Below are 23,516 nucleotides of genomic sequence, written 5' to 3' on the forward strand. Positions count from 1 at the left end.
TACCCGTGTAACGGTCGATATGGACAAACACACAAACAAAACACTATCGTACTCATTACATTAAAATAAACTTCCCTATACCTATTCTAAACGAAACAAACACTGTCGTTGACAATGACACAGTCCCCACTTGTACTTTAATTACAAGTCCTCTGAGAGGAAAAAGTCCTCTTCATTAATTAGGTCTGTGATGAAAAATACTGCGATACAGATGGGGCTTAATGATGAAAAATGAGTTCCATGGTGGTGAAAACATGAAACCAATGTAAGCCGCCATACTAATTACAAAAGGTCATTAAAATGAATCAATTAGTACTTAATCAACAGGATGCTGCCAAACATTTTTGCATCCTATCCTAACACTGACAGATTATCACCGGTAAAGTTTGATGCAGTACAATTTGTTTAGACCTGCCTGAGTTATGGCTAAGGACATGAAAAAATTGTAACAAAATGGCCGCCATGCGGCCATATTGGATCACATCGTGAAACAAATTGACGTGCATATGTATGATATAGGTCAATGTCCTTGTACCAACTTTGAATGAAATTTGTTTAGACCTGCCTGAGTTATGGCTAAGGACATGAAAAAATTGTAATAAAATGGCCACCATGCGGCCGGATTGGATCACATCGTGAAACAAATTGACATGCATATGCATGACATAGGTCAATGTCCTTGTGCAAACTTTTAATAAAATTGGTTGAGACGTGCCTGAGTTATGGCTCCGTACATGAAAAAATTGTAACAAAATGGCCGCCATGCGGCCATATTGGATTATATCATGAAACAAATTGATGTGCATATGTATGATACAGGTCAATGTCCTTGTACCAACTTTGAATAAAATCGGTTGAGATGTGCCTGAGTTATGGCTCCGTACATGAAAAAATCATAACAAAATGGCCGCCATGCGGCCATATTGGATCGTATCACAAAACAAATCAATGTGGATATGCATTACATAGGTCAATGTCCTTGTACCAACTTTGAATAAAATCGGTTGAGACGTGCCTGAGTTATGGCTCCGTACATGAAAAAATTGTAACAAAATGGCCGCCATGCGGCCATATTGGATCATATCGTGAAACAAATTGACGTGCATATGTATGATATAGGTCAATGTCCTTGTACCAACTTTGAATAAAATCGGTTGAGATGTGCCTGAGTTATGGCTCCGTACGTGAAAAATCGTAACAAAATGGCCGCATGGCGGCCATATTGGATCGTATCGTATCAAATCGACGTGTATATGTATGACATATGAAGTAATCCTTGTACCAAGTTTGAATGAAATCACTCCAGGCATCTCTGAGATATCTGTGTGAACGGACCGACGCACGGACGGCACGGACATGACCAAACCTGTAAGTCCCCCCGGACGGTGTCCGTGAGAACTAACAAACACTATTGTAACACTAACAATTGAATAGTAACGTGGGGATCCTATTTCACACATATCCGAAGCGAAACAAACATCAATACAACGCAAACTTTTCGACGGTAAGGTGGGGACATCCGTTTTTCTACCTTTGCCATTACGAAGGTTATTGTCGACAAGGTTGAATTTGGCTCACAACGGTTTGATTTTTGTTTGACATTGCTCCGCGGTTCTCTCGAGTCCCTTTTCCCTGGCCCTGGCAGCGATGACCTAATACACTTGCTTATCTCTCGACCATGGACGTAAAAAAAAGATATTTTACGTCTATGCTCTGACCATCCATCATGCGGATGACGTTTCCATCTCTCAAGATGGAAATGAGTACACATTTAATCAAACTACAATTTACTCATTTCCATCAGTACGTCCTGTGACCAATTGCTGCCAAAATCGCCCAAACTTCTTGCTCGAACACCGTTCATTGTGGTAATGACCGCAAACCCGAAGACAGGATATAGTTCGGCGTTTAGTTTGGTGCTCTGGTCTCACGTGTAAATAGGTCATGTGTTACTTCGTTTATGTGCGCGTGTGTTTACCTATTTGTTAAATATGATTTGTTATATATATATATATATATATATATATATATATATATATATATATATATATATATATATATATATATATATATATAAATGATAAAGAATCTACAGCGTTGTGTTTTTTTTTCATATTTGTCTTTCAATAAAGATCTGACTGCAGCAAGTAGGCTTAATCAACAGTAACGTGGCCATGGGTGTACAATTGCCTACTGTGGTGAAACATGGACCCTCGAGTTTTTCTCGAGGGTCTATGGGTGAACATGCATAGTAAATCACTGAGACACAACAATGGGTGAAACCGATCTCTCGCCAAACTGTACGATTTCTTCCTTCGAAGTTGCGCGCTGAACAAAACAATAATGAATTTCTGCTCGCCCTTGCCCCGCCTGCTGATGTAAAAACAGTCGTTGCCGGCTCGCCCTTCAAGGAAGAATGCGCCTCGGAGACAGATATTTGGACTCTCAAGCTTTTAAACTTCTTTTCTGATCTACCACTTGTCGGGATTCAATTTAAAGCTCTTGGTGTAAGAAAACTTTTTACCCTCTTAGTTTTTCCAAAATCAAAAAAATTAGTAGAGTAAACAAGTCATCGTTGATGACACAGTCCCCGCTTGCTAATGGGTACTTTGATTACAGGTCCTGTGATAAAAATACTTTGATACAGATGGCACTCAATCGCCAAGAATGAGTTCCATGGTGATGAAAACATAAAACAAATGTAGGCCACTATCCTAAAGGTCATTAAATGAGTCAACTGGGAATTAGTTGACAGGATGTTGCAAAACATTTTTTCATACTATCCTAACACTAATAGATTTTCACCGGTACCATATTTCATAAAGTTTAATACAGGATTTACAACACTATGAGATCAACATCTGTATCAAGTTTCATCAAATTTGACGTTGTATTTGTGGATATATCACTCTAATTAGGAAAGATCATTACATATGCAATTACAAATTAATTAAAATGACACTGATAAATGTCTTTTTCACTGTTAAGCAATGTGAGCTTAACATCTGTACAAAGTTTCATGAAATTTGATGCAGTATTTCTTGACATATCAGCCTAATTATGAAACTTCAATAATTGACATGATACTGCTACATGAAATGAAACAAATTGACGAGCATGTATGAAATAGGTCAATGTCCTTGTACCAACTTTGAATGATACTGGTGGTAATATGTCTGAGTTATGGCTCAGTATACGAGAAAATCGTAACAAGATCGCCTCCACGCAGCGATATTTGATCTTACTGTTTAAAAAATCAACAAGTATATGTATGACATAAGCAATGTTCAGTTACAAACTTTGAATAAAACAAGTCATCGTTGATGACACAGTCCCCACTTGTTAATGGGTACTTTGATTGCAGGTCCTCAGAGAGGATAGAGTCTTCTTCATAAGGTCAGTGATAAAAATATTTCTGAATAAATTCGCTTGATACATGTCTGAGCTGTAGTCAGGACATGAAAAAATCATAATAAAATGGCCACATGGCGGCCTTATTGGATCGTATCACAAAACAAATCAATGTGCATATGTATGACATAGGTCAATGTCCTTGTACCAACTTTCAATATATCGGTTGAGATATGTCTGAGTTATGGCTCTGTACATGAAAAAATCGTAACAAAATGGCCGCACGGTGGCCATATTGGATCGTATCACAAAACAAATTGATGTGCATAGCTATGACATTGGTCAATGTCCTTGTACCAACTTTGAATAAAATCTGTTGAAACATGTCTGAGTTATAGCTCTGTACATGAAAAAATCGTAATAAAATGGCTGCCTAGCAGCCATATTGGATCGTATCACAAAACAAATTGACGTGCATATGTAAGACATAGGTCAATGTCCTTGTAACAAGTTTGAATACAATCAGTTGAGATATGCCTGAGTTATGGCTCTGTACATGAAAAAAAATCAAAACACAATGGCCGTCAGGCGGCCATATTGGATTGTATCACAAAACAAATTGGTGTGCATATCTATGTCATTGGTCAATGTCCTTGTACCAACTTTGAATAAAATCGGTTGAAACATGCCTGAGTAATGGCTATATACATGAAAAAATCGTAATAAAATGGCCACACGGCAGCCATATTGGATCGTATCACAAAACAAATCGACATGCATCTGTATGACATATGAAGTAATCCTTGTTTCAAGTTTGAATGAAATCGCTCCAGGCATCCCTGAGATATCTGCGTGAACGGATGGACACACGTACACACGCACGCACGGACCCACGTACGGAAATGACCAAACTTATAAGTCCCCCAGATGGTGTCCGTGGGGACTAAAACCATCTGCACAAAGTTTCATCAGATTTGGTACAGTTGTACCAGAAACAGCGCTCTAATCTCGAATTATGCAAATTAGACCTAATTATGCATGCCACACCAATATAAATGGACCTGCATATGTATGCCACAGTGTAGTATCCTTGTACCAAGTTTAAAAGAATTGGCACGGAATATCTCAGATATCTGCATTCATGAGCCCCTATGCATGGACACAGCATCAATATTAATTTCATCCTGGAATGCCTGTGGATCATACCTGGGGACCCTGTGGATGGATATCAAATACAGGAAAGAAAACGGCCGTCACACAGCCATTTATGATCGAATCATTACAAAAATTAGCGTGCATATATATGTGATAAGGATTAATATAGGTACCAACTTTCAATGCAATCGCGCCCGGCATCGCTGAGAAATTTACGTGAACGAACGCACAGTCGTAAAATATAGGAAACAAAATGGCCGCCATGCAGCCATTTTAGACCAGATCAAAACAAAAATTGATGTGCACATGTATAACATATAGAGTAATCTATGTACCAAGTTTGAATGGAATTGCTCTTAGCATCACTGAAAAATTTGCATGAACATACGCATCGACATCAAATACAGGAAACAAAATGGCTGCCAGACGGCGAAATTGAATGATCGGATCGTAAAACAAATCAACGTGCATATGTACGGCATAGGTGATAATCCTTGTACCAAGTTTGAATGAAATCGCTCCAGGCATCTCTGAGATATCTGCGTGAACGGACGGACGGACGGACGGACGCACGGCACGCACGGACATGACCAAACCTATAAGTCCCCCGGACAGTGTCCGTGGGGACTAATCAGTTGAGACTTGCCAGAGTCATAGCTCTCGACATGAAAAAAACCATAACAAAATTGCCACCATGTGGCCATATCGGACCATATCGAGAAACAAACAAAGTACATATTTATATTGAAGTACATATGTATACTACGGTATAAGTCAAGTCCTTGTACCAACTTTAAATAAATTTGCTTGATACATGTCTGAGTTATGGTTCAGGACATGGAAAATCATAAAAAAAATGGCCACAAGGCAGCCATATTGGATCGTATCACAAAACAAATCAATGTGCATATGTATGACATAGGTCAATGTCCTTGTACCAACTTTGAATAAAATCGGTTGAGATATGCCTGAATTATGGCTCTGTACACGAAAAAATCATAACAAAATGGCTGCACAGCAGCCATATTGGATCGCATCACAAAACAATCAATGTGCATATATATGACATAGGTCAATGTCCTTGTACCAACTTTGAATAAAATCGGTTGAGATATGCCTGAGTTATGGCTCTGTACATGAAAAAATTGAAACAAAATGGCCGCCTGGCAGCCATATTGGATCGTATCACAAAACAAATTGACATGCATATATATGACATAGGTCAATGTCCTTGTACCAACTTTGAATAAAATCGGTTGAGATATGCCTGACTTATGGCTCTGTACATGGAAAATCGAAACAAAATGGCCGCCTGGCGGCCATATTGGATCGTATCACAAAACAAATCGACATGCATATATATGACATAGGTCAATGTCCTTGTACCAACTTTGAATAAAATCGGTTGAGATATGCCTGAGTTATGGCTCTGTACATGAAAAAATCAAAACAAAATGGCCGCCTGGCGGCCATATTGGATCGTATCACAAAAAAAATCGACATGCATATATATGACATTGGTCATTGTCCTTGTACCAACTTTGAATAAACTCGGTTGAAACATGCCTGAGTTATGGCTCTGTACATGAAAAAATCGTAATAAAATGGCCGTCTGGCGGCCATATTGGATCGTATTGCAAAATAAATCGATGTGCATCTGTAGGTCATAGTGCTATGCCTTTGTGCCAAGTTTGAACAAAATTGGTTCAGCAGTGTCTGAGAAACTGTTGATGACGGACGGACGGACGGACGGACGGACGGACGGACGCACACGGACGGGACCCAATCTATAAGTCCCCGCGGACTTCGTCGCGGGGACTAATTAGTAGAGTAAACAGGGGAATGGCGGCCATTTTGAATTTCAAATATCGGTAAATCTTTGGTTATTTGTTTCTCCAGCGAAAATGAATTGATGGTCATGACCATTACAAGTAATTCATTTTCGCGATAGTTTCATTAATCGTGTCTAAAACCGGGGTCGAATATATGCATGGTCACCCATTCATTCAGTATCTTTTAACTTGTCAAACAATATAAGTAGCATCTCGTATCTAACAAAATTCATGAAAAAATGGCCGGCTTTGTCCCTTTAAATAGCGAGTAGTCTACTCACTCGATACAGGTTACCGTTATACGGGCCAGTCCTCCATAGGAAAAACACCCCCTGGTGGAACATGCTGTTCGTGTAGTTTTTGGATTTGACACGTCCCAGTACAGGGGTGTTGATGATGCGGACAGTTGTCCTCGTCCCAACGTCTTTTTCGTAGCCTTTCAAAGGAGCACTGTTAAAACGGAAAACTGCGTGGTTCTTGTCTGTGGGAACAATTTAGATAAATAGGAAAGTATTTTTATTGTCATTTTCTACTGAAAAAGTTGTGTTCTTTCACATTCTCTCATGCCTGTTTCGTCCATCGACCTGCAAGGCTGCAAATACCACTTTTTACTTGATAATACCTCAGTATTTGTGTTCGCTCTAGGATTATCAGAAATAAACCTGCATGTTTTCGTCATGTCAAGATTATTCTACATTTTTCGATCGATATATTATAGGGTTATTCACAAAATACGGCCCTGTATGGACGAGGGCTCATTGAGTGACGTATTGGACGAGCCGAAGGCGAGTCCAATACGTCACTCACTGAGCCCGAGTCCATACAGGGCCGTATTTTGTGTATAACCCTATTATTATACACCTCCCTCCATTAATCGTTCGTATAAACTAATTCTATGGTAAATTTTGAGGGATGCGGCACACGCGATATGAGTGGAACGCGCGCGATTGTTGAAATAAAATTGCTACAAACCCCTGAAAATTCGCGTCGCGCGTCTCCCGTATTCGGGACTCCGCGTACTATACAAAATACGGAAAGTTATTGGACGGTCAAACTTCATAGGTACGGCAGTAGGTGTATAATAAAATTCTATATCGACAAATGTTTATGGATTATACCGAGTTGCATGTATTTTGGTCTTTCATTACATTGTCGGTGGTTGTACAGTGTGTAAAGCGCTAATATTTCCTTCGAATGAGCCAACTTTTGACAGACTTGTGACCAGTCTCTGGACAATATAGGCACCAGTAAAATCAACAATACACATGCTGTCGTATTTGCCATCTGAGCTTCGGGGCAGATTTCGAAAAACTCGATTTAACGCGTATGATGAGATTTGGTGAGAGGGTGGCGGTCGCACTAATATCGCCATTGGTTTCCGTGTACCTTTACTTTTTTATGAGCATGCGATTCTGTGCTAACAGCCGGGGGTTTCACTAAGTTTTGAAGTGGAAGCCCCCCAATGCAAGTGACTGGCCCAACCGCCTAGTGGTCGGAAGGGGATGGGGTCTTGGAGAAGGTTGCCCCTGTATTACCCCTATTGTAACAATCAACCCTATTTGTAACAAAATTTAATTTTCAAAAAAACTTTGCCGTATATGTTGAAATATTAATAAAATATGCATATTTGTATGTTTGAGGGCAATTTTTTTTTTCCTTGTCAAAACTCATTTTTCCGAAACTGCTTTTGTTACAAATAGGGTTGATTGTTACAAATAGGGGTGACATGTGTCAACCCTATTTGTAACAATCAACCCTATTTGTAACAAAACCTAAATTTCAAAGAAATTGGCCGTATTTGATGAAATCTTGATGAAATATACATATTGTATGTTCGGGGGCAATTTTTTTGTTTTCCTTGTTGAAACTCATTTTTCCGAAAATGCTCGTGAGATTAAATTTCGTTGTGCAGGTTCCTAGGGATAAGAGCCCTACTCGTAAGATATAATCAAGTCGTGCAGATACATGCCAAAGGTTTGTTTTGGGGCAATTTCACCATTTTGGACAAAAATGTTAAAAATCTTGTTTTCTGACCGAAATCATACTAAACCTATATGGGGTTAACTTTTGTTACAAATTGGGTTGATTGTTACAAATAGGGTTGACGTTGTATAACCCTATTTGTAACAATCAACCCTATTTGTAACAAAATTTAATTTTCAAAAAAACTTTGCCGTATATGTTGAAATATTAATAAAATATGCATATTTGTATGTTTGAGGGCAATTTTCTTTTTTTTCCCTTGTCAAAACTCATTTTTCCGAAACTGCTTTTGTTACAAATTGGGTTGATTGTTACAAATAGGGGTGACATGTGTCAACCCTATTTGTAGCAATCAACCCTATTTGTAACAAAACCTTTGGCCGTATTTGATGAAATCTTGAGGAAATATACATATTAGTATGTTTTTGGGCAATTTTTATCTTTTCCTTGTCGAAACTCATTTTTCCGAAAATGCTCGTGAGATTAAATTTCGTTGTGCAGGTTCCTAGGGATAAGAGCCCTACTCGTAAGATATAATCAAGTCGTGCAGATACATGCCAAAGGTTTTTTCGGGGCAATTTTCACCATTTTCGGTCAAAAATGTTAAAAATCTTGTTTTCTGACCGAAATCATACTAAACCTATATGGGGTTAACTTTTGTTACAAATTGGGTTGATTGTTACAAATAGGGTTGACGTGTCAACCCTATTTGTAACAATCAACCCTATTTGTAACAAAATTTAACCAACTTGAAACAAAACCTAATTTTCTACAAAACTTGGCCGTATTTGATGAAATCTTGATGAAATATACATATTAGTATGTTTTGGGGCAATTTTTATTTTTTCCTTGTCGAAACTTATTTTTTCCGAAAATGCCGTTAGATTAACTTTCGTTGTGCAGGTTGCCTAGTATAAGAGGCCTACTCGTAAGATATAATCGAGTTGTGCAGATAGGTTTGTTTCGGGGCAATTTTCACCAATTTCGGTCAAAAATGTTAAAAATCTTGTTTTCTGACCGAAATCATACTAAACCTATATTGGGTTAACTTTTGTTACAAATTGTAACAATAAACCCTTTGTAACAATCAACCCTATTTGTAACAAAGTTTAACCAATTTGTGACAAAAGCTAATTTTCAAAAAAACTTGGCCGTATTTGATGAAATCTTGATGAAATATACATATTAGTATGTTCGGGGGCAATTTTCTTTGTTTTTTCCTTGTCGAAACTCATTTTTTCTTAAACTACTCAGTAGATAAAATTTCTTTGTGCAGGTTGCTAGGGATAAGAGGCCTACTCATGAAATATAATCAAGTCGTGCAGATACATGCCAAAAGTTTGTTTCAGGGCAATTTTCATCAATTTCGGTCAAAAATGTTAAAAATCTTGTTTTCTGACCGAAATCATACAAACCTATATTGGGTTAAATTTTGTTACAAATTGGGTTGATTGTTACAAATAGGGTTGACGTGTCAACCCTATTTGTAACAATCAACCCTATTGTAACAATCAACCCTATTTGTAACAAAGTTTAACCAATTTGTGACAAAAGCTAATTTTCAAAAAAACTCGGCCGTATTTGATGAAATCTTGATGAAATATACATACTAGTATTTTCGGGGGCAATTTTCTTTGTTTTCCATGTCGAAACTCATTTAACTACTCATTAGATAAATTTTTCGGTTCGCAGATTTTAGGGATATAGGCCTCCATCTAACAGGTAATCATGTTTTTCAGTACATGCCAAATTTGGTTGGGGGCATCAGTCACTAATTTTGGTCTAAAATGCAAAACAAATCTTCTTTTCTGACAGAAGTCATACTAACCCTATTTGTATCAAAAGTTAACGCTATTTGTAATTCGTAAAACCAAACATAAAAATTTTGCTCTTCCAATAACATGGTTTCAAAACAGGGCAGGTAGGTCGGCTGGTTTTTTCCCCTATATTTTCTTTTAAAAATGCACTTTTCAGGGGTCCAGGGCGATCTAATACTTACCACAACATTTCCAGAAAAAGCGTATCATACATATTAAAGGACTAAATACATAAAAGACGCCGACGTCCCAAGCAAAAATCAAATATCAGGTGACGAACACGTGATTTTACGGGGGTTTTCTGTCTTTTGTTACTTCCGTGTTTACGTTGCGCTAAAAAGTTTTGGGTCGCAGGCAAAAAAATAGGGTAGGTCGGGTTATCGGAACACGACAACTTTTTTTTTTGCCTATCCTATCCATCTGCAGGCCACCGAGACTTTGGTCGGCCTCTGTAAAGGAGCTTCATAGTAACTTAAATCATCATCAAACTTTAAATTTTAAAAACTTTCAATCACGTCGGCCTTGAGTTCGATATTTTCCTCCTTCAGTCGTATTTTTCTCAATATTACCTCAATAATAATGCCGTACAGCAATGGCAATGCCGTAAAATCGATAATTTTATCAAGCTTCAGCAGCCGAAAACCACATGGAATTAAGGCAGAAAGGACCCATCATAGAGTTACTCATAACCCAAGCCAGGCACAGATAGGTGAGACACTACACATATGGTGGGTAAGTGAGTAATCATAATTTTATTGAATGTTATCGTGATCCCTATGAACATAAAAAGTAGAGATGAAACGTGATTCTGAAGAGTATTCAGAACGAAAATCTCCGAATCTAAAAAGTGGTGCGGCCGATGCAGATAATAACATCGTTTATGATAGTCTACCTCTTGAGGTTTATGATACGAAATATGCCATGCACTTGACTCATCCCTTCATCAAAGGTCATAGGGTTACTTATCCATCAGCGCTCGGCAGCAACATCGAGTGGGAAATTACCCTTGTGTCTCTGTCTCCCAGTTAATTGTCAGTGAAAATCTCCTACAGCAGGTTATACAAACTGACGAATATTCAATTTGGATATTAAAATGGTGGTAGACTTCATGACACTACTGACACTGGAAATGCATTCAACATTTAAATTTACAGTTGAGAAATACCTAAAAAATAACATATTCCGACGTTGAAATATTTCAGGGCTCAAAGCAAAACTAAGAAATCATTCTTGATATTAAAACAAATGCAAAACCAACCGAACGTTCCAATGCCTGCTCAGAGGATCACCCAAAAACAACCTTTAAGGGACCCATCAAAGGCGAAATTCTTAGATACTCGCCTACATGCAATACCCAATCGATTTCAAGAAAAAAGTAGAATTCTTCACAAGCAAATTGATAGACACAATATGCACGGCAACATAAACAAACAGAAACCATACTCAAAAAAGTAAATAGAAAAAACAATCAAACATTCACAACATAAAATGACTTGATCTTCACAACAACATTTAGGCTCAACACATATCAAAACAAAGGATATAAAAGAAAGCCCGTCAAAATATTTGGAAGAACTTGATAAGTGGGAAGCAATAAAAACCCTTTTGCCGAAACATCCAACAAGAGCCTACAATAAAAACAAGTGTATAATTAAAGCAGCGGCATTGAGGGTTCAAATGAATCCAAACAAATGCCAAGGCCGTATGTGTGATGAATTATCTGAAAATTAGGTAAAACGTCACCACAAGGAACCTCTAAGGAACCTTCATACAAAATGTCAAAGCAATTGGACGAGTAGATTCTAAGAAGAAGATTTTTGACCTGTTTTTTTCAGCAAAAATGGCGAAATTGCCAAAAAAGAGTCGTGCATAGATCAGCACAATTCAATACGTCTTGAAGGAATTATCTCCAGAAACCTGTATACCAAATTTCAAAACAAACCATCTCGCAATTTTAGAAAACATATTTTTTGAAAAACGACATATTTCCCCAAAATATAGACCTAAATACGCATATTTCATCAAGATTTCATCAAATACGGCCAATTTTTGAAAATTAGGTTTTTTTTTACAAAATTATTAAATTTTGTTACATATAGGGTTGATTGTTACAAATAGGGTTGATTGTTACAAATAGGGTTGACATGTCAACCCTATATGTAACAATCAACCCAATTTGTAACAAAAGTTAAACCCCATATAGGTTTAGTATGATTTCGGTGAGAAAATAAGATTTTTAACATTTTTGACCGAAAATGGTGAAAATTGCCTAGAATCAAACCTTTGGCATGTATCTGCACAACTCGATTATATCTTACGAGTAGGCCTCTTATCCATAGCAACATGCACAACGAAAGTTAATCTAACGAGCATTTTCGGAAAAAATGAGTTTCGACAAGGAAAAAATAAAAATTGCCCCAAACATACTAATATGTATATTTCATCAAGATTTCATCAAATACGGCCAAGTTTTTTGGAAAATTAGGTTTTGTTACAAGTTGGTTAAATTTTGTTACAAATAGGGTTGATTGTTACAAATAGGGTTGACACGTCAACCCTATTTGTAACAATCAACCCAATTTGTAACAAAAGTTAACCCCATATAGGTTTAGTATGATTTCGATCAGAAAACAAGATTTTTAACATTTTTGACCGAAATTGGGAAAATTGCCCCGAAAAAAACCTTTGGCATGTATCTGCACAACTCGATTATATGTTACGAGTAGGCCTCTTATACTAGGCAAGCTGCACAACGAAAGTAATCTAACGAGCATTTTCGGAAAAAAATAAGTTTCGACAAGGAAAAAATACAAGCGACCTAGCGGCCGATATAGCTCCGCTGTATTATGTAGAGAATAACTATTTTTTACACATGTTGATTAGGAAGGTGGAAATCTTTGATAGCTCAATGCAGAGGCCAGAAAAAAGTGGCTAAAATAAGCTGCAAAAATACACAGTTGAAGATTTCATCATACTTTGAATATATCACATCGGATCATCCCTAAGAACATGTCAACCAAAGCTATCTGATGAGTAGTTTTTTGAGAATAAAATTTTCTGACCAAAGATGGCAACAATTGCCCCGAAAAATGAAATTGCTGATGTCATCATAATTTCAAGAGATCAAATTTAGTTCATAACTTCACATATAGAAACCTGTATACCAAATTTCAAAGCTGTTAGACCAGTACTTTTTTTGAGAAACACATTTTTTGACCAAAAATGGGAAAAATTGCCCCAAAAATTCAAAATTGCAGATTTCATCATTATTTTTTAATAAATATCATTTAGTTCATCTATAGAAACCTGTATACCAAATTTCAAAGCTATCGGATGACTAGTTTTGGAAATACACGTTTTGACCAAAAATGGCAAAAATTGCCCCCAAAATACAAAATTACAGATTTCATCAGAAATTCATTAAATATTACTGAACTCATCTGTAGAAACCTGTATACCAAATTTCAAAGCTATCAGACCACTAATTTTTGAGAAACACATTTTTTGACCAAAAATGGCAAAAATTGCCCCAAAATTACAAAATTGCAGATTTCATCATAATTTCAACAAATGTCATTCAGGTGATCTGTAAAAACCTGTATACCAAATTGCAAAGCTATCAGATGAGTAGTTTTGGAAATACACATTTTTTGACCAAAAATGGCAACAATTGCCCCAAAAATACAAAATTGCAGATTTCATCACAATTTCAATAAATATCATGTAGTTTATCTGTAGGAACCTGTATACCAAATTTCAAAGCTATCAGATAAATAGTTTTGGAAATACACATTTTTTGACCAAAAATGGCGTAAATTGCCCCAAAAATACAAAATTTCAGATTTCATCAGAAATTCAATATATATTACTCAGTTCATCTATAGAAACGTGTATACCAAATTTCAAAACTATTAGACCAGCACTTTTTGAGAAATACATTTTTTGACCAAAAATGGCAAAAATTGCCTTAAAAATGCAAATTTGCATATTTCTGCACAATTTGAACAAATCTGAAATAGATCATCCCTAGGGACATATGTACCAAATATCAAAGCTATCTGACTGGTAGTTTTGAAGAAGAAGATTTTTAAAGATTTTTTTACCAAAAATGACAAAAATTGCCTTAAAAATACAAATATGCAAATTTCACCACGATTTGAACAAATCTGAGTGAAGTCACCCTAAGTAAACTGCATATCAAATTTCAAAGCAATCGGACAAGCGGTTTCAGAGAAGAAGATTTTTTTACCAAAAACACCAAAAATTGCCCCAAAAATACAAATATGCAAATTCACCACGACTTGAACAAACTTAAGTGTGGTCACCCAAGTGAACTGCATATAAAATTTCAAAGCAATTGGACTTGCAGTTTCAGAGGAGAAGGCAATTGTTGACGGACGACGACGACGACGACGACGACCGATGGACGACGACGACGGAAAATCAACCTATTTGATAAGCTCCGCGTCGCTGACAGCGGAGCTAAAAATTGCCCCAAAACCATACTAATATGCATATTTCATCAAGATTTCATCAAATACGGCCAAGTTTTTGTAGAAAATTAGGTTTTGTTTCAAGTTGGTATAAATTTGTTACAAAAAGGGTTGATTGTTACAAATAGGGTTGATTGTTACAAATAGGGTTGACACGTCAACCCTATTTGTAACAATCAACCAATTTGTAACAAAAGTTAACCCAATATAGGTTTTGTATGATTTCGGTCGAGAAAACAAGATTTTTAACATTTTTGACCGAAATTGGTGAAAATTGCCCCGAAACAAACCTATCTGCACAACTTGATTATATCTTACGAATAGGCCTCTTATACTAGGCAACCTGCACAACGAAAGTTAATCTAACGAGCATTTTCGGAAAAAATGAGTTTCGACAAGGAAAAAATAAAAATTGCCCCAAAACATACTAATATGTACATTTCATCAAGATTTCATCAAATACGGCCAAGTTTTGTAGAAAATTAGGTTTTGTTTCAAGTTGGTATAAATTTTGTTACAAATAGGGTTGATTGTTACAAATAGGGTTGACACGTCAACCCTATTTGTAACAATCAACCCAATTTGTAACAAAAGTTAACCCCATATAGGTTTAGTATGATTTCGGTCAGAAAACAAGATTTTTAACATTTTTGACCGAAAATGGTGAAAATCGCCCCGAAACAAACCTTTGGCATGTATCTGCACGACTTGATTATATCTTACGAGTAGGGCTCTTATCCCTAGGAACCTGCACAACGAAATTTAATCTCACGAGCATTTTCGGAAAAATGAGTTTCAACAAGGAAAACAAAGAAAATTGCCCCCGAACATACTAATATGTATATTTCATCAAGATTTCATCAAATACGGCCAAGTTTCTTTGAAATTTAGGTTTTGTTACAAATAGGGTTGATTGTTACAAATAGGGTTGACATATGTCACCCCTATTTGTAACAATCAACCCAATTTGTAACAAAAGCAGTTTCGGAAAAATGAGTTTTGACAAGGAAAAAAAAAAAGAAATTGCCCTCAAACATACAAATATGCATATTTTGTTAATATTTCAACATATATGGCAAAGTTTTTTTGAAAATTAAATTTTGTTACAAATAGGGTTGATTGTTACAAATAGGGGTGATACATGTCACCCCTATTTGTAACAATCAACCCAATTTGTAACAAAAGCAGTTTCGGAAAAATGAGTTTTGACAAGGAAAAAAAAAGAAAATTGCCCTCAAACATACAAATATGTATATTTTATTAATATTTCAACATATATGGCAAAGTTTTTTTGAAAATTAAATTTTGTTACAAATAGGGTTGATTGTTACAAATAGGGGTAATACACACATGTCACCCCTATTTGTAACAATCAACCCTATATAGGGTGACGTGTAAATAGGTTGACGTGTCAACCTATTTGAACAATCAACCCTATTTGTAACAAAAGTTAACCAACTTGAAACAAAACCTAATTTTCAAAAAAAAACTTGGCCGTATATGATGAAATCTTGATGACATATACATATTAGTATGATTTGAGGCAATTTTTATTTTTTCCATGTCGAAACTCATTTTTCCGAAAATGCTCGTTAGATTAACTTTCGTTGTGCAGGTTGCCTAGTATAAGAGGCCTACTCGTAAGATATAATCGAGTCGTGCAGATACATGCCAAAGGTTTGTTTTGGGGCAATTTTCACCATTTTCGGTCAAAAATGTTAAAAATCTTGTTTTCTGACCGAAATCATACTAAACCTATATGGGGTTAACTTTTGTTACAAATTGGGTTGATTGTTACAAATAGGGTTGACGTGTCAACCCTATTTGTAACAATCAACCCTATTTGTAACAAAATTTAATTTTCAAAAAACTTTGCCGTATATGTTGAAATATTAATAAAATATGCATATTTGTATGTTTGAGGGCAATTTTCTTTTTTTTTCTTGTCAAAACTCATTTTTCCGAAACTGCTTTTGTTACAAATAGGGTTGATTGTTACAAATAGGGGTGACATGTGTCAACCCTATTTGTAACAATCAACCCTATTTGTAACAAAACCTAAATTTCAAAGAAACTTGGCCGTATTTGATGAAATCTTGATGAAATATACATGTTAGTATGTTCGGGGGCAATTTTCTTTGTTTCCTTGTTGAAACTCATTTTCCGAAAATGCTCGTGAGATTAAATTTCGTTGTGCAGGTTCCTAGGGATAAGAGCCCTACTCGTAAGATATAATCAAGTCGTGCAGATACATGCCAAAGGTTTGTTTTGGGGCACTTTTCACCATTTTCGGTCAAAAATGTTAAAAATCTTGTTTTCTGACCGAAATCATACTAAACCTATATGGGGTTAACTTTTGTTACAAATTGGGTTGATTGTTACAAATAGGGTTGACACTCAAACCTATTTGTAACAATCAACCCAATTTGTAACAAAAGCCATTAACATAATGAAATAATCTAAAAGTTCACTCTGAACGTTCGTATTAGCTCAGTTTGTTCCGAGTTCATAATCTATTAGCTTTAGTAAAAATAACACCCGAGTGACAGTTTCAACAGCGACAATGATATGATGGTGTGTAAGTAAAACAGTTGCAGTTTAAAATGCAAAGCAAGCAAGGCTTGAAATGCTCATGCAATAGTACAGTAATAAACGGCCTAGTCTACTCCACTGCCCTTCGCCATGCACCAGAAAGATCACGCCACTTACATAGTTTGTCTAAAAAGTGTACACCACGATTGATATAAAATCGAAAATCTCAAATAATAATCATTATGCACGTTTGAAATTGAGATTTTAGGTATAAACCTAACGTGTATTATAGCGTTCATGTTTATCAACGAATCACTATAAGTACACAGCGCAGAACAGCGACATTGCCAACTTTAGGATAAAAAATGAAGAGGTCATTTATTAAGTTCGCATTTTTGAGAAGGGGAAGGCACTTTGTATGAGTCGTGCGACAAGGATCTGGCAATTTCTTTTAAATTAGCAATCCATTACTGCTTTCATTCAAGTTGAGGAACTGTGGTTTAGCAAAGCCCATAGAATGGTTTGATTGCACAATTTGCGATATATTTCCACAGCTCTCCAGAAGGGAAAAGAGAATATCAATTTTCTAAAAGGTAGCCGACGAAATCGTTAGAGTTGTCGGTATTTTCGGCGACTGTCGGCAGTTAATGATACATAGAAGGAGCATCGAGTTGGGCTGTCCTGAGCAGTGATGAAAAGCTATAGACAAAGTTTGCTTATACTAGTTAAATAAAGCACTATAATCACCTATTACTTGACCTAGGCTTGAGTTGACCAGGAAATTCGAACTTGCTACGATCGCACATGAGTTGAACAAATCTGGAAACACGTCTGCAAGTGTCAAATTAGTGATGTAGCGCCCAAGTCCAATTTCCTTATACGGACTGGCGTCAGGATCGAGGAATTTTATAATATTTTTCTTCAGGGCACAAAGGATCTCTTGTGGTTTACCTCCTTTTCGTTTCTTACCCTTGTACCGGATGCCATATGGGTTCTTTTTCGCTATCGCCGAATTGTCGAACTTGTGGTCGTATCCCAAGAATATGGCGGAGATGTTCTTCCCTTCCATATCCGGTAGGAACTCAACAGCAGCTGAAAAGTTGACAGCGGACGTCACGGTATGATTTGGGAGTGTCTTGGCCATCTGCGTCACCACACTGGACACGTTGACCGTTGTCATCAGGGATCGATTGGCATGAGCTGGGGTCTGGGTCGTTGCTGCCGTTCTCCCCGAAGTGGAGTTTGCTCTCGTCAACAGAATATGGGGAACACGAAACGCGCCTGAAAACGTGAGATAGTAGTACAAAAGTGCCCCGGACACCACGGTCCATAGCAGAACATAAGGCATATACCGGAAAGCAGTATTGCTAAACATAACAAATCTGAAAATTCAGTGCTTCTCTAAAAAGAAAAGATACAACCCAAAAGTGGACTTTATCCTCCATGCGTCGCTTCCGACCAATATGGCATAGATCAAGCACTGGCGTCATTTTACAAAGGGTATCATAATGTCACTGTGCGCCACTCGATTTTCAGGGACGAACCACAGACTATGCGCCCATCGGAGTACAACCTGGTGAAAAGATAATGATGATAAGAGAGAGAGTAAAACCTAACGAACATATTCTGATACAATAAATCACAGAACAATCTAAAAAGACAAGCATATCCTACTGCAGCTGTTTATTTTAATTTATGATATTCCTATCAACAATTTTCTGTCACTAAACAGCGCACTGGTTCTTTTCTCTCTTCGTGGTTAGGTATAAATACCAAGTTTGACCCAATAAAAATATATTCACTGAATCAGTTTCAGGAATATTTTAGAAGCATAAATCGTTGCGCTTTGTTCAGACGCGAATCGTGTCCTCTAAGTTTGATAATTTCAGCATTGCATAAAATTTACCAGCTATTTTCGCTGGTAGGAAAAATTTTGGAGAAAGAAAACAGACATCCTGTCGTTAATATGACCATACGGTTGTCCCCTGTGTAAGGGCATTTAAAGCTGACGCACTATAGAAACCTAATTCCTAATGGAATAGGGGGAGGGGTGACGAAACGACAACATTTCGTTTTGCGTGTGTCAAAATCGCAATATGGATTCTGCTGCGACATATCTCAATATGATAAATTCTGACCCTCAAACCATAATAAATACGATATTTTAAGTACAGCACATGAAGGTCGAATGGTAGAGAGAAACTCGACGGAAGAGATAGACAATGCTGACTCGGGACACGTAGTCGTGTGCGGGTTTATTAATAAACGTCAGGACTCAACTTAATGTGATTATAACACGCAAGATGCTCATTCCGTGATGCGATTCATCATAACACGTAACGTGACGAGAAAATAGATACGTCTAGTCCCTACTGGTTCGGAAAAAAGTGACGTCAGAGGGTATTTTTTCCTCACCTATTTTCCTAGGGAAAGAATTTTTGAACAAGTGCCCGGGCACGTGACCGTACGTCAAGCGTTACAGCTTTGAAATAACAGCAGATGATTAGAGCACAAAGGGCGATGGACAAGTACAATACATAAATACATGTAGATACATACAACAAACATACATACATACATACATACATACATACATACATACATACATACATACATACATACATACATACATACATACAGACATACATACATGCATACATAAATACATACAGACATACATGATACATACATACACACATACATACATACATACACACACACATACAAACATAAACACACATACATACATACATACATACATACATACATACATACATACATACATACATACATACATACATACATACATACATACATACATACATACATACATACATACATACATACATACATACATACATACCATTCTCTGCTTCTCAGTTTCATCTAGAATTCACTCGCTTTTGTTTTTCGTTTTTACCTCGCGTGCGCATGCGCGCAGCCAGGTTATGGTTTAGGCGTTTCTGTGTGTCTGTCTGTTAGCACGATATCTCAAAAACGGCTTGGCAGATTCCGATCACATTTCGCACACAATTTGTTCTTCAAATTTGCAAGAACTGATTAGTTTTTGGTGGTTGTGCTTTGCGAATTTATCAAGTTATGAGTAAAAGAAAATTTGTGGCCTGTATAAGTCTATGGGGAGGCTAAATAAGTATGTTTGAGGGCGCTATACTAAAACATTTTACACAAAGTGATTTCTGAATTCAGTCACTCGGCCGCGCTGATCGCTAATCTGAGTTTGACTGTTGATGTCGTCGTGTCGACGTTTGACTTTAAGAATCGTGTGGGTTACTCTGGACATAGCGAACCAAAAGCTAGATTATCGGGTTGATCAATGCATTTTTCTCTGAGAATGAGATGTAGAGTGACACTTTTCAATCTTGTGTGTGTGTCAGCGAATTTATATTCCGGCATGGTTCCGCTGAGATCAGCATAATATTATGGCGACGTATTGACAGTCTGTGTCTTTTAAGTTGCTTTTCAAGATTGTATTAGCTACAGAACCAACAATGACAAATTTTTCATGAGATTTCCATGTTGGCATTGATGTTAAATCAGCAGCAGTAGGCTAGCTCCTGCGTACAATAGGTCTGCGTTTCCCGACGGTACGGTGGTAGGCCGATGGCTTGTACACATGACACCACGTGGTAGAGGCCGTGTGCACAACCTGTACGCAGAGCTTCGAATACACTGGACAGAGTTCGTGTTTCCGTAAATTAGGCATTGAACTTGACAATATAGGCAATAACCAGAATCATCGACCATCGCCTGACAAGTGCACCATAGTCAGCTGTACATGAGTTGCGTGGCGTGGTGAGCAGGTTCCCATGGGTATTTATTTTTTGAAACGCGTACTTCAAAGGTCACGAACTCATTTTGCTGCTACACGGCGCGGCACAGATGATTTGAGAAATTCGGGAACAAATTTTGTCATCTATTGACACATTTTCCTTCTCATAAAAGCCAATACCCCAAGAAGTACTTTACAAAATGTGCACGCGAGGCCATTCAGTTCATATCTGGTTTTTCCATTCAATTGAAAAGCCAAATGGCGACGACTTCTGACTACATGAGCTTGGTGAAATACATTTTTTCTGTGCTAGGAAATGCATCGATATAGCGCATGTCTGCTGGCTGCTTGCAACGGTAATCTTATCTGTAAAATGTCAATAATGCAACATGCAATCTCTTGCAAGAGGGCGGCAAAACATTTCGTTTTGTTGAAATATCAATGCGATTAGCGTTCTCGCCTCTCTGCATATTGTGACCCAATCATTTGAACTAGCGTTGTACAAAACATGATGAGCAACAAAATGAAAATTCTCGTATTAAGAAATATCTAGCTATATTATGCGTTATTTTATCTTTATATGTGGGAAAATTTACTGTAACTTTGTTTCAATGTAAAACCGCCATTGCTATACCAAATGCGATGTTTTGTTACAAGCAAGCAATAGATAAATAAATCACATAAGAAAATACAAAATGAATGATATTATTTACCATCTATTTATTAATTTCGTCATTCAAATATCAAAAGTCAAGACGAGTTCTGAAAAACAACACTAAACTTCTAAACGCGGTCAATTCACCTGTCGAGCTCTCAAGCAAGAGAGACTGCAGCGGTGTCATGGTCCTGTCTATCGAAAACACTATACTGAAAAGATTTAAAGCTTATTCATTTAAAAAATACGTGCAGACAGGACTGATCGGTTCAGACAGACTGACAGACCGACATATTCGCGGTAGCTCTCTTTCGTAGGGTGTGGTGGCCCTGAAAAGGCTGGGGAAATGATTTAGTTGAATAATGCTTAAATTTAGGCCATAAGTAAGGTTTTCGACGCACGGCCTACGGTTGGCACGTATACAGTTTTTCTTGAAGACTTTTACATGGCTGTGGGAACTCAGCATCGTATCAACATGCAGAGAATGTAGAACGTACTCGCCTGGCAATTTGATAAAGTGAAGAAATCGAACTGGCACACAATCGAAAAGAGTTATTAGCATCCATGACTTCAATCCCTAAATTTGTTGCAGTCGAATGCATCATAGAGCTAGTGTATATTTCGTGGCTCTGTGTGGCTTGTAATCGCATCCCCATTCACACCTTAACGAACAGGATTAAACCTTTACCTCCAATTTGCGATCATTCTGTAGTGCTAGAACTACCTTCAAGGAAAACATTGATTACTGGAGTGCACAGAACAATTAACGTCCAAATTAATCGATCTTTTCACATACGAATGATTTTGAAAATACGGCATTTGTGCAGGAATATCTTGGCACGCTTTTGTCAATTATAACTTTCTCATCTTCATCTGTTTCACAGTAGCCATACATGACTAAAGTGTTTGCGTCTGTGGACTGAAGTTTACACCAGATTAGAATTCACCTGTCAACAAGATGATGTCATATTTTGGACAAAGTTTTATGTTGGCATGGTTAATGCCTTGTACTTCAACATACCCCAAGGAGAAGAATAGACCAAATAAAGATTTTCATGGCCCCCGTACGCGTGTCGCATGGCTGTGATGACGAAAAAAGAATACATTGTAACCGAAAACGATTTTTTTCTGGAACTTAACCAGTCCATGGCATTTAAAAAAATCAAATATGGAAATAACTGATATAGGTATATGTTGACCTTTTTCTCAAAGAATAGACAATATTGTGCAAATTACGTTTGCACAATACACACATGCCTAGGAACCTGTCAACTAAATTTGAAAGCTGTTGGACTAGCACTTTACAAAAATATGTTCTGACAAAAGAAAGAGAAAACTGCTCTAAAAAATTTGCATGTGCAAATGCCATAACGCTTTTCACTATTCAACTTGAAAGCTGAAGCACTCTTACGAGCTTGTCAATTACTTTGAAAGCTATTACTCAAGCAGTTTTTTTAAAATGTGACGTTTTGACACAAAATGACAAAATTAGCCCAAATGTTTCCATATTTAAATTTCTGGATCATGAGGAAATAGGTGAATCAGATCATCCTGAACCCTTTAACCCCCAGTTCCCTGTATACAGGTCCAACTTTACCATAGAAAACAATGAATCTGGGACGAACCATGGTGGTGAAAGGGTTAAACAAGCTTAAAATCCAAATCAAAACATATCTGATGATGTTCCAGAAGAGAAACGTTTTGACAAAAATGCCCCCAAAAATACTTAAAAACATACAACACATATGCAAATGTTATGCTAATTTGAACAATTATTAAATGAATTGTCCCTACCAAGGTATAAATTAATTAACATAAAAAATAACTGTCATTGATGAAAATTTTTGAAATTAACGAAAACCCACAGTTACCCGTAATTCTGCAAGCCAAAATCTGAAATTCTACTCA

General features: G+C 37.0%; 1 protein-coding gene across 1 annotated transcript in view; it reads right to left on the reverse strand.

Annotated features, from left to right (window-relative positions):
- LOC139118975 (beta-galactoside alpha-2,6-sialyltransferase 2-like) overlaps positions 1 to 23,516 on the reverse strand; it is a 68,445-nt gene that overhangs the window by 17,089 nt on the left and 27,840 nt on the right. Inside the window, exons 2-3 of the mRNA XM_070682574.1 lie at positions 17,911 to 18,736; positions 6,620 to 6,819 (exon numbers count right to left, since the gene is read on the reverse strand). Of these exons, the coding sequence (XP_070538675.1) occupies positions 6,620 to 6,819; positions 17,911 to 18,538 (828 nt within the window). The 5' untranslated portion in view covers positions 18,539 to 18,736. The remainder of the gene's footprint in view (positions 1 to 6,619; positions 6,820 to 17,910; positions 18,737 to 23,516) is intronic.

The sequence above is a fragment of the Ptychodera flava genome, chromosome 19 (assembly GCF_041260155.1).
Source record: "Ptychodera flava strain L36383 chromosome 19, AS_Pfla_20210202, whole genome shotgun sequence".
NCBI classification, from domain to species: domain Eukaryota; kingdom Metazoa; phylum Hemichordata; class Enteropneusta; family Ptychoderidae; genus Ptychodera; species Ptychodera flava.